Below are 13,359 nucleotides of genomic sequence, written 5' to 3'. Positions count from 1 at the left end.
TGTTGCAATATTTTTGAGTTCAAATGACTCTATCAGCCCTCTGTTGCATAAATGCTATTCGAAGCAAAAATCGTTTTTTTTCTCATTCTCGCAAACGAGCTACTAATCGAAGCAAAAGATGCTCTTTTTCACTTCGTGAATTCCCAAACGAGCTGACGAGGAACAAAACGAGCGAGAAGTCAACACGATCCATAGCCCACTGTTTTTTTTTGTCTTTTTTTTCTGATATCGATGTAGAGATTGCTCTATCTTAGAAAAAATTAGAACGTTCAGTTGATCAGATTTAGTTTTAATCATTGGCATTTATCGACTCTGCCGAGTATCGAACCACCAAATTCTCAGACCATAGGCGGGCATAATGGAACGTACACACGGTCAAGCAGTTTGACCAACATAACATTACCAACAGCGGCACGAACAATCAATTTATTCGACCAACAATATCACACACGAACGATCGAAGCGCCAACTTGAGCACCAACCATCAAAAAATATATGGGGGTTTGTGCAACTTCACTACAAATGCTAAACATGTTCGGCAAACCTTGACTCCACCCCCGACAACTCAAACCAAAATCAAACCGTTTTAATTTTTTCCAACCGAGACGCCAACTGTCAAATGGTTGCTCGAACAACTTCACACACGTTCAAACAAAGCAGCAACCGAAGCGTTTTCTTGGGGGCGGAGTCAATGTTCGTCAAACTGCTTGACTGGTGTGTACGTTGCATAAGTCATCATTCCAACTGAACCACCACTGTTCTCGCTTTTAGGGGCCCCACGTACGCTCCGACATGTTGTACAACTTTGACTCCGCCCCCAAGTTTGTGCGACCAATTGAGTTTGTACAACCGTCTGACGAACAGTTGGTACAACCAAAACTCCAACAAACGTAACATTTCGTCATTTTCTTTCTGTACATGCTGATGTGTTTGGTGCTCTTTCACGAATACTTAATTGGATGAATTGAATTGGAGTGCAATTAGATTGGATTTGAGTTGGAATGAGCTTCAAATTAGATTGGTTGTGGATTGAATTGAATTTTATTGGAACGTGAATGGCATGGTATTGGAATTTTAGTGATGATGGATTGGAATGCGATTGAATTTTGCTTAGAGTTGGAATTGAATTTGATTATGATTGGAAGTTTCGAAGAGGAATCGGAAGTTTCTCCCGGAGTTCCACCGGAAGTTCATTCTGGAAATCCTCCAGAAGTTCCTTCCGAAAGTTTTTTCCGGAATCCCTCCGGAAGCTCCTCCCTGAATTCTTCCATAAGTTCCTCCCAGAACTTATGCTTCCGAGCTTTCGGATGAGTTCAAGGAGGAACATTCGGGTGAATTCGGAAGTTCCTCTCTAAATTCCTCAGAAAGCTTCTCCCGGAGTTCCTCTGAAAGTTCCTCCCATAATTGCACCGGAAGTTCCTCCGGAAAATAAAATTGGATTGTTCCACCAGGACTTCCTCCGGAAGTTCCTACATTACTACCTCCGAAAGCCTCCGAAAGAAATTTCTGGAGGAACTTCCGGAAGACTTTTTGGCACAATTTCCGGAGTTTCTCCATAAGGAATTTCACTCGGAGGAACTTCCGGAGAATTTTTTTTAAGAACTTAAGAACTTTTGGAGGAAACTCTAGGATAACTTCCGGGAGGAACCTCGGAATTCCAGGAGGTCTTCGGAATTCCGGGAGGAACTTTCGGAGAAACACGTAGTTGAACTTCCGGAGGATTTCCTGGAGGAATTTCCGAATGAACTCCGGGAGGAATTCCTGGAAGAACTCCGTGAGGAATTTCCGGAAGAACTTCGGGAGGAACTCCTCCAGAAGTTCTCCCCAGAATTCCTCCGGAAGCTCCAGAGGTCCGGAGGCTCCTCCCGGAATTTCTCCGGAAGTTCCTCCCTGAATTTTTCCAGAAGTTCCTCCCGGAATTTCTCCGAAAGTTCCTCCTGGAATTCTTCCGGATGTTCCTCCCGAAATTTGCCAGGAAGTTCCTCCCGGAATTCATCCGGATGTTCCTCCCGGAATTTCTCCGGAAGTTCCTCCCTGAATTTCTCCAAAAGTTCCTCCTGGAATTTCTCCGAAAGATCCTCCTGGAATTCTTCCGGATATTCCTCCCGGAATTCCTCTGGAAGTTCCTCCCTGAATTCCTCTGGAAGTTCCTCCCAGAATTCCTATGGAAGTTCCTCTCGGAATTCCTCCGGAAGTTCCTCCCGGAATTTCTCTGGAAGTTCCTCCTAGAATTCCTCCGGATGTTTCTCCCGGAATTTCTCTGAAAGTTCCTCCAGGAATTCCGGCAGAATTTCCTCCTGGAATTCCTCTGGATGTTCCTCCCGGAGATCTTCCGGAAATTCCTCCCAAAGTTCTTCCGGAAATTCCTCATGGAGTTCTTCCAGGAATTCCTCCCGGAGTTCATTCGGAAATTCCTCCAGGAAATCCTCCGGAAGTTCAATTACGTGTTTCTCCGGAAGTTCCTCCCGGAATTCCAAAGACTTCCTGGAATTCCGAGGTTCCTCCCGGAAGTTATCCTAGAGTTTCCTCCAAAAGTTCTTAAGTTCTTTAAAAAAATTCTCCGGAAGTTCCTCCGAGTGAAATTCCTTATGGAGAAACTTCGAAAATTGTGCCAAAAAATCTTCCGGAAGTTCCTCCAGGAATTCCTCCAGAAGTTATCCAAGGATTTCGTCCGGAAGTTCCTAAAAGAATATCTCCGGAAGTTCCCACAGGAATTCTTCCTGAAGCTCCTCCAGGAATTCCTCCGGAAGTTTCCAAGGGATTACTCCGGAAGTTCCTCTAAATAGAAGTTCCTCCATGTATTCCTCTAGAAAAATCTTCACTTTCATTCTGTGTATTTTTTGGAAAGTTTTTTCACTTTCATTCTGTGGATTTTCCACATGAAATACTTTCAAATTTTTTTTAGAAATTTTTCTGGGAATCTGTCACTGAATTCCACTAGAAGTTGCTTTTAAAGTTCAAGCTTGAATTCTTCCGAAAATTTTCTCGGATTTTTTAGATATGGTCCCTCGGAAATTCTATCAGTAATTCCGCAATCAATTCCTATGAGAAGTTCTTCAAAAGTTCTCTCTGGAGTTCTCCTGAAAATTCCTTAAAACTCTTCTTGAATTATTTCTCCAACTCAACAAACATTTCTTACTCATTCCCAGAATTTCTTGCCAAAAAACCCAAAAAAAATCTCCAGATAGTTCCTCCAAAATTTCTCCAAGAGTTCTGTTGCGTACACCCTAAGCGTGACGCCGCACCTACTACTAAGACACTTCGAATAGCATACCTTTGACTGTGATATACATCTGACTATAGGATGATATCTATACATACGATGTAGCGTTGTTTAGAAGATGAAATGTGATAGGAAGAATGGAAAATAGTTGCTGTAGAAGGGTAGTCTTTGAGCGCGCAATTATCTATTGTTATTAAGATTACCTCAAAGTTATTTCTCAAGTATTGAACTTAAATGCAGACGGTAGTTACATGCAATTGTGAAATCATCTTACGTGAATTCTATGCAGTTTTTGGGCTCACTAGGTAGTAGGCGCTTCATTAATTTGACCAACTTAAACTAATCATCTTAATCTAAACACAGAAAACTATATAACAATCGGCTTGGTCAGAGATCGAATTAAACTGAAACGTAGGAAACTTACAAACGTGAGTAGCATATAAATATCAGCCTAAAAATGGTCCTACAATGAATTGTATACATTACAGGTAAATTTTATTCGTTCCCTTTTAATAAGTTCCAATAAACGAATTAAAGTTTCGGAAAACTGTTTCCCTTGTTGCATTCGCAACAAGTTCACTAGAAAAGTTCGTCAGGTTTTATCCGATAAATACCTTCAGTAATCACAATTTTATTCAAAATTTCGGAATTTCTGGGCAATATCTGAAGGAATGCTAAAAAAATCCTGGTACAGCTATTGGAGAATATCTTGAAGATATTCACGAAGGAATTCCTCGCATGAGTCCCTGAAAAAACTTTCAGATAATTTTTTGAAGGAATTTCTAAAGAAATTTCTGTAAATTTTCCTATGGAATTCCAGGAAGAATACTCAAATAAATCACTGAAAGCGTTTTGATTCTTGAAGGGATTTCGGTTGAATTGTTGTACAACCGGAGGATTTCGCGATGGAGGCATTCTAGAGGGTATTTCTAAAAAAGTTTCCAAATTCCAAGTGAAATCTAATAAGTGGAGGTATTTTTAAAAGGAAGTTCATATGGAATTTTTCATAAAATCTCTGAATCTGAAATTCTTGAAGGAATATCTCTTGGCATTATAGGAGCATTTCCATAAATTCCCGAAGATAAATATGGGACATTTTTTGAATAATTAAATAATCAGGCGGTTTTAGAAAAAAAAAATGTTTGACCGAGCATACGCTGTATAACAAGGGGCGTAGTGCCAATCGGCATGGTAAATTTTCATACGGCAGCGGCGCAAAAAAATTACCGGCGGCGTGGCGCGACGGCACACAGGTCTAATATTATTTTATTATTATTCTATTATAATATTATTATTATTATTGCAAACTATCTTATTTTCCGTATTATCGCAAAAATCGCTTTCTGCTCCTGGATATTCCACCAGAAGAATGAATCGCCTGCTTTGAGCGTGCTTACAGCGGCACACTAGGAGTTAACTTTTGGAAATCAGTATGGCGAAAAGCATCTAATGTTTAATATCTCGAAAATGAGCACCTTAATCAAAAAAATATTTGGTAGGCATGGTAGCGGACACTTTCCTACATAACTGGTACCAAATAGTTTTTCGTTGAAAGTTCCAACTGTTGAGAAAACCCGCGTTAGATGCCTTTCGCCATACAAACTTCGGATGGTTAACTCATGCTGGCTATTTTCACATATACGTTAGCACCTGGTGCTGGCAGCGGCGGGTAGGAAACCAGCCACTGTATTTGATTCATTGTTAGGTAATCGAATTTGATAATCGTTATATGTATTGGCATTGACAAAAAATCATTGTTTCCTAATTTCGGTAGAATTTTGAAGAAGCAAAAAATATCAGAAAAACATTACTTGTAGAATCATCTTTGAATCATGATAAAATTTTTGCTGAGGTCGAATGATAATTGAAATGTGGAATTCAAAAGACGACATGATTTTCGGAAAAGGTTTAGCTTTTAATATGAATTATGCACGCAAAAAAAAGCGTTCATGAATTCGTGAACTAACAAGTTCACGGTGAATTTATTCGTGAACAACAGCCACAGATTCGGGAACACAGTCACGTTTTCTGGAACGTTCTGAAAAACGTGACTGGTGTTCCCGAATCCATGAATTAAATTACGGTGTATTTTGGCTGGTTCACGAATTCGGGAATGCTTTTTTTTACGTGTAACAACCGAGAAAATGTAAGTGATTTGATGCTTCTACATGATTGCAAGGAGCCCCTTCAAAAGATTCCAACGGATTTTTGGGATATTCTATTTTGTATACTTGGTTTTAAAGAACTCTATGAAAATGTTATCTAAGTACAATCACCAGAAGCGATATTTTACATAATTTATTTAAAAAAATCAATTTTACCCCAAATACAGACAATACAATTTTTTTGCACATGCCAATACAGATTTACGAAAAAATCATCTGACAGCCCTGAGTCCTATCCTGTACCTCCGAAACAACACCGTCTCAGAATACAACATTTTGGCTGCTGAGGCATTTAAAAAAAATCTACTTTTTTTCTGAAATCCATGCAACTCTCTCCTCTATCGATGGGTACCACAAAAGAAGTCATGATCTGAAATCATCCTCGTAAGCGAGAACAGTGGTGGTTCAGTTGGAATGATGGCTTATGTTTGTTTTGTCTGAGAATTTAGTGGTTCGATACTCGGCGAGTCGATAAATGCCAATGATTAAAACTAAATCTGATCAACTGAACGTTCTCATTTTTTCTAAGATAGAGCAATCTCTACATCGATATCAGAAAAAAAAAAAAGACAAAAATGGATCGTGTTGACTTCTCGCTCGTTTTGTTGCTCGTCAGCTCGTTTGGGAATTCACGAAGTGAAAAAGAGCATCTTTTGCTTCGAATAGCATTTATGCAACAGAGGGCTGATAGAGTCATTTGAACTCAAAAATATTGCAACATTTTCTTGAATGGAAATTTTATAATCGAAATATATTATTTCTGCTTTAAGTAAGCCTAGAACCCAGAACGGATAATGGCAAAACTTTAGTATTTTGGATTGGAGCGAAACTATGTGGACGATGCGGACATATTCAGTACATTTAACAGTTACTAAAATAATTAAAAAAAAACCTTAGCCCTTTTCTCTCCGGTCTGACCAAAAGATGACTGAGAAGATAGCGGCTTCATTTGTTGCACGTGCTTCTTCCGTCATCTCGAAATGAACACCAAAACCGTCCAGGACGAAGAGATTGATGAAAGAGTTATAATTTCGAATCAATTTTCGGTCCTCCAATAAATTGAACTATAGCGTAGCCAGTGCAACAGCAGCAGAAGAAGTTCCAGAAGCAGCCCACCCTTCACCAGATACCGGCAGCTGCAGCAGGTCGATCCGAGACCGGCCAGCATTGGTATCGAGACCGGCCGGCATTGATATCTAGCCAAGACAGGCTTAAGACAAGCAAGTGAAAGAATTGCATAGTCCTAGAAGAAATGTATATGTGTTTTGGCCTCGAGCAAGAAAATCGAAACTGGTCAACCAGTTGTCCTTGAAAGAGTTAATTTTCGACCCCTATCAGGGCCAAATGAGTTATTGATAATATTCGCAATTGGTTATCATTCGTCACTAGCTTGGTCGCTGCGTTAATGCATTTCGCATCCCGTTGGTACCATTGGAGAACCAGCATACGGCGGCGGATATGCTCTGCCGTAATCTGAAAAAGTGACGTATACGCCATTTTCCAAAAATGATGTTAACGAGTAGTACTCATCGAGCTCTTTAACAGAAAAATGGCAAACATGCATGTTGTAAATTGGCTGTTACGTCACTTTCTCAGATTACGGCAGTGCTGCATGAAGACAGCTTTGGTTTTGGTTTGGCTCAACCCCGAAGCACCCAGCATAAGTTTCACAATCCACTGCAATATGATTTTACGCAGAGCAGACGCATCAAAGCGATCGTAGCGGAGCGGATACAGCATCACGGAGGCGCTAATAACATTTTCAAAGAAAATTCATCGCATTGGTGGTGGTGCTCGATGTGTTGCTGCAGATCATTCAACCTCAACGAACCAGAATTTCATATGAAGAAAAGGTTGACCATAAAAATAGCACTGTGGCGATCCTGCACCGCCAGTGCTGATGCTGAAAATTTATTACAAATTGTGGTGTCATTGTGGTGGGAAAAGAAAATTGGTTCTTCTCAGGACCAATATTTTACGAAAAGAAAGAGTTAATTGCGAAAATGGACTGTTTCGGTGGCATCGGGTTTGGCGTGGTAGTTTGGTTGCTGTTAGTGATTCCATCCATTCAAATTCACTTCATCATCTCCCTTCGACGCGCTATCAAATTCGCTATTAACGATTGAGTTTTGCACTTTGAAGAAAGTTTATTTCGGATAGTCGGATCAACCTTCTTTTGTATAAAATTAATGAAGACGCCACCTCTGTGGAAACTATCTACAGCAACCACCCATCGGTGAACGTCGCTCGAACAGACAGATACCAAGAGATAATGTTTGGTAATATGAAGAAACTTCGTCTTGAGTCAAATTTCTGTTGTTACTCTTCGCAACAATACGCATCTTAGATAACCAACAGCTCATAACCAAATTCAGAATCTTGCGAGAAAATTTCATAAGATTCTTAGGGATCGTTCAAAAATTACGTCCATCGTATTTTGGCATTTTCAACCCCTCCCCCCCTTCTGTCACAATCTGTCACAAATCACTGACCCCCCCTCCCCCTGTACGTACAACTGTAAAATATATGATGGTTCGTTTTCTTTGTACACTACTTTTACAAGGAATTTAGTGGGAATTAACTTCCTTAACAGCAAATTAAAATATTTTTTAACTAATCAAATTGTTTCTAAAATGTAATAAATTATTTTTTCTTGTTGGACGTAACACAAGACGAGACCCCCCTCTCCCCCTGTCACAAATTGTCACAAATTCTAGAACCCCCTCTCCCCCTCAAACCTTGGACGTAATTTTTGAACGATCCCTTAGAATTTGTCATTCTCCGAAAGGTCCGTTGTCTGCTGCGGAATCCCGATCAAAATGGCTCGCACGCGTCGAAAAGCAGCTTTCTTATATCTAATGAATGAAGTAATTCCATTAGGCCCGCCCCCGCACATTTTATTTACACCCATATCAGATCACAAAGGGGTGGGCTAACGGGCTTAATTTATTAAATACAAGAAAGCTGCTATTCGGCGCGCGAGAGCCATTTTGATCGGGATTCCACAAAGAGCGGTTCGACATTCGATGCAGCGGAGTGGACACAGCAGCACGAAGGCGGTCGGCGGTCGGACAATTTCAACGCAAGGTGCTGTCAAGCGTTTGGATGCAGTTAGTTATTGGAAAGACGCATTGGGAAAAGAAAATTGGTTCTTCTCAGGACCAGGATTTTTTGGAAGTGGATTGTTTCGGCGGCATCGGGTTTGCGTGGTAGCTTGGTTGCTGTTAGTGATTCCACCCGTTCAAATTAATTGCATCATCTCCCTCCGCCGCGCAATCAAATTTGCTAGTTACGATTGAGTTTTGCACTTTAAAGAAAGTTCATATCGGATTTTCGGATCAACCTTCTTTTGTATGCATAAAGACCTTTTTGGAGGACACCATCCTCAAAAATGGCCGAAATAAAGGAGAAATAAGCAGAATCAGAGGGGCCTTCCTTAGCCGTGCGGTAAGACGCGCGGCTACAAAGCAAGACCATGCTGAGGGTGGCTGGGTTCGATTCCCGGTGCCGGTCTATGCAGTTTTCGGATTGGAAATTTTCTCGAATTCCCTGGGCATAAAAGTATCATCGTGTTAGCCTCATGATATACAAATGCAAAAATGGTAACTTGGCTTAGAAGCCTCGCAGTTAATAACTGTGGAAGTGCTTAATGAACACTAAGCTGCGAGGCGGCTCTGTCCCAGTGTGGGGATGTAATGCCAATAAAAAGAAGAAGAAGAAGAAGCAGAATCAGAAGTGGCGTGAAACCAAACGGAAATATATTTATATGCAACGTTTGGTTTTCGCCATCGCGGGCGTTCGTGGCAAAGTAAGGATTGTGATGTCCCCGACTGAAAGCCAGTCGAGTGGCTTCAGCGGCCAATGAGCCATGTTAATTCCACGGTTAGAGACTCAAAGTCCATCCAACTGGGAACAACTATTCGACTTCTTGATTCAGTTGACCTCCGAGCAGTTTGCTCAATGTTAATAAAACGACACAAATTATTATGGCAGATACCATCAATTTCGAATAGCTACGTAGTCCTACAACCGATTGGGCTGCACCTTTGAGTTTTTTTATAAAAGTACACTGTGCGCGTGTTTTAAAGATTTTTCGATCGAGTTTACACCTTGGGGACAGATCTCGGCAAGTTTTACCAAACTACCAAAAATTAGGAGAATCGGTTGAAAACTTAAAAAAAATGACTTACGAATAAAATTTCGTTGTCTTGAACGTTCCCACTTGCTGTGGAAGGAGCACACTGCACCGACTGATCTTGTTGTGCCATTTCTAAAATAAAAGTTTTTCAAAACATATCAATTATTTAAAACTTAATTGCCTTACCTTTCGGCAGAACTACCTCTTGCTCTTCAAGACTGCTTTCCATCTCAACAATATAGTCCTCCCCGAAATTGCTACTTGTTTGAACGATACTAGACCGTATCTCCCGAATCTTCTCTGTCCCTACCAAGGCGATTCTCTCCAGTATAGTACCCAGGGCTTCCCGCATCGGATCCATTGATTCCTGGATGTAGCTTTGAATCAGTTCAAAGTACCTACTCAATGTTTCCTGCATCCGAAATTCTTCGACACTACCTTCTCTCTGATCAACCTCCTCAGCCCCGTCACTTCCCACTTCTGCTAAACACGACTCTACAACTTCCGGAACAAGCTCATCCTTGACCAAACATTCAGATTTATCTGACAGCCGTCGAACTTCCGTTACGCACTCGACTTCTGACTCTACCTTGGAAGCATCTTCTAAATCTACCATTCTTGCCTCGAAAAATAAACCCAAATTGTGCTGTCGGTCGCGAACTTTCCCACTCAATACCACAAACTGCGCACCCTCCTTCTGTTCCAGTTCCCCGGAGGCTGAGTCCAAGCAAAGATGAATCGCATGGCTTGATTTGTCAGTCACCTTCAATTTAGCCGCTTCATCCAGCAGCTTGGAGAACAGGTGAAGCATTCTCTGCTTTACAGCGACAGATCCTTCCGGGAACTCCATACGTGATCCCTTCCGTTGCTTTTCCCACGCTTCCGGAACGTTCAGTGAGTGTTCCAAGAATGCGCGTAGATCGTCAATCGTACTGTTCAACTTGTGCCTTTCATCCTCATATTGTTGGGATATGTCCGAAGGTGTCCGTTCGTCGGCGTCATTTGGCTGCTTCAGCAGATGAAACGAAACGGAAGGCTTCCGCTGCACGGACGTCCCGGGTTCTGATTGTTGTTCTAGTTTTGATCCTGATTGCTGCTCCACTGGGACAGATTGCTGTCTATTATCCTTGTCAAGAAAGGACTTCAAGCGGACACTCCATCCACTTATAATTCGGAGCAGAGTTAGGAAAATGCTCTGGAATATGGAAAGGTAAGAAACTTCACGTCCGTGCGAAGGTTCTTCGTCGCCCAAAAGGTTGTGAATACGTTGAACGACTTCAAAAGAATGATGCTCAGAAGTAGAGCGATCTGTGAGCAACGGTTCGTTGGTTATAGCCGTCATTCCCGGAGAGCTTATGACGGTGGATTGCGAGTGTAGATCAACTTTTTCCACTGAGATGGTTTTCAGTAGATTCAAGAGATCCTCGAGAGCTGCAGACAGCGTAACATCGTAATGAATAAGGACGTCAAGAAGGGCTCCCCGCAGCGTATGTATTATTAAATCGTTTTCGTATTGAGTATCCTCCTCGCACAGTAACTCGTCCAAGTAACTTTTTAGAACTTCAACTGAATATGTGTCCTGAATATTTTCTGAGGCAAACTCTGGGCGGGCGATCAGCTCTAATGTATTTCGAAGCTGGTTGATGATCAAAAGTGGATCTTCGTGTTCCGAAGGGTTCATAAGTTGATGCGTGATGAAAGCCATCTTTTGCAGGATATGCTTACTGAGGAAATCTTCTGAGAGGTCAACTGTTGGGAAATGGAAAACTTGAACGATAATTGATGCTAGGGATCGGAGATCAACATCTGTCAATTCACTGCTCATGATAAACAGTTCTATCATGAGTCGAATACTTTGAAGTAAGTCTTTTGGATCACTACATGAATGGGCGTGGATCCAATTTTTACTCGATGTTTGAATGACGATAGATCCACCCGAATAGTTCAGAACGCCGATGACTTTGTCGTCACTTTCTCGTACGCTAATTACCGACGGTCCACCTTCTTCTGCACCAGGCTGGACTGATTCATCCAGTTCGTTTTTAATTTGATCCAATACAGTTTCTCGATCGTTACCGGAGTGCATTTGAACCAAAAGCTTGCCCGTAGATTGCTGGGCTAGATTTTGCAACAGATCTTTCATTGATTGAACTATTTCTGATCGCTGTTTGTCTAGCGGGAATCTGTCAACGGTTGTCTTCACTACAGCTGAAGCTGAGTTGGGAAAGCTTAATACACCTACAACTTTATTTCCTGACCTACTGATAGTAATGTCCGGTTCAATATCAAAAGTTTGGCTTAACGCTTGCTCCTGGTTTTGCAAAGACTCTTGAAGAAAACTTTTCAATCGCTCTAAACCTATTTGATCTTCCATGGAATTCTCATCTTCACAGCCTGACAAACTTCTGGTTATCTTGTTGCTTGAATCTACGGCTTGAACAAACAATGCCGCTTCATTGTCTCTTTTGAAAAATCCTACTAATGCTTCCGACTTAGAACCACCCATTACTTCTCTGGAAAAAGAGTGAACCGCAATCGTGTCCTCCGGTTGATTTAACATTTCTCCCAAAGTGTCCTGAAGCTTCATTAGAATAGACTCTCTAGACGAGCCTTGAACCCTTCTCAAAACGTCTTCGGTCAACTCCATCATCTTCTTCGCCGTTTCCTGATGGCTTACTTGCACTCTCCTTGATCGCTGTGAATCCTCTACGCTTGGATATCTCAGTATCACGATGCTGTCATCGTTGTTCAACACTTCGTTGATCTCTGCCATGCAATTGCGCACATCAGTATAACAACCGATATTGCCTCGGGACATCTGCATCAGCACAGTACTCCCCGGGTCAATCATGGCCCCCACTGCTTGTCCCCTGACATTTCCTACCACGGAGATAGATTTTTTCCGCGTGACCATTTTTTCACCGCTCGGTTCGATAACCGGAACTGAACTGACCGCATTGCTCAAGACTTCTTCTAAGGCCATCTCTGAATCGCTGTCCGCCGATAACACACTTTCCGAAGACGTTGTCCACTCCAAATCGACATTTCCGCCATCATAGTTGTACGTCCCATCGAACAGTGTTGGGTGTAGTGGCGGTGCACTGACGATGAATGCCGTTGATTCTTGAAGCCCATCCGTTCCTAATGTAGGATTGATGTTGTGCGAAACGACCTGAACCTGTCTGTCCTCAAAGATGTTTATAACAATATGGTGGACACTCGATGAACGAGCTCGACGTGTTCGATTGTGTTGTTTCTGGCGGGATTGTTCGTTCATATCAATTTTATTTGCTTTATATTTTGTTACCTTAAATATGCATAAATCGTTTCATTGCTGTGTTGAAATTGAGCAAAAGATATACGAACTTACATGAAAATTTTGATATGGGAAATTTTGAAAATCTTGAGTAGTGAAAAATATACACCTGTCAGGGGAAAGTTAAATTAAAATCAAGGCTAATCTGACCCTTATTGACAATTTTTGCGTTATCGTGGCATACAAACCGTACCATGGGATGGGGTTAAAGTTAAATTTAGGTTTCCGGTTGTCTATTTGGAGACCATGGTGTTTTAAACGAAGAATTGGCTTTAATTTTGTACAATTTAAACATTAAATTTGAATAGAATCTATGACTACCGGAGAAACACCATGTCACTGAAATAATCTAAGCTCGAATCAATTTTTGAAGCTGCGGGTCAATGAAATATTTTCAGCAGCGGCGGTGAGATATCTAGTAGGGTGGTTCAAAAAATCGATTTTGCTCCACAGCGCTCATCTAATTCTTTATCATGTTCTGAGTGTCCTCTTAAAATTTTAGCTCATTTGGATTAAA

The 13,359-nt window shown here is 41.4% G+C and overlaps 1 protein-coding gene across 1 annotated transcript in view; it reads right to left on the bottom strand.

Moving 5' to 3' along the window:
* Positions 1-13,010, bottom strand: part of LOC134220631 (uncharacterized) — a 32,205-nt gene extending 19,195 nt beyond the window's left edge. Inside the window, exons 1-3 of the mRNA XM_062699732.1 lie at positions 12,897-13,010; positions 9,713-12,833; positions 9,579-9,658 (exon numbers count right to left, since the gene is read on the bottom strand). Of these exons, the coding sequence (XP_062555716.1) occupies positions 9,579-9,658; positions 9,713-12,803 (3,171 nt within the window). The 5' untranslated portion in view covers positions 12,804-12,833; positions 12,897-13,010. The remainder of the gene's footprint in view (positions 1-9,578; positions 9,659-9,712; positions 12,834-12,896) is intronic.
* Between the last annotated feature and the right edge of the window lie 349 nt (positions 13,011-13,359).

The sequence above is a fragment of the Armigeres subalbatus genome, chromosome 3 (assembly GCF_024139115.2).
Source record: "Armigeres subalbatus isolate Guangzhou_Male chromosome 3, GZ_Asu_2, whole genome shotgun sequence".
Classification (NCBI taxonomy): Eukaryota; Metazoa; Arthropoda; class Insecta; order Diptera; family Culicidae; genus Armigeres; species Armigeres subalbatus.
The sequence above is the reverse complement of the archived record's forward strand: the minus strand, read 5'-3'. Positions and strand labels throughout refer to the sequence as shown.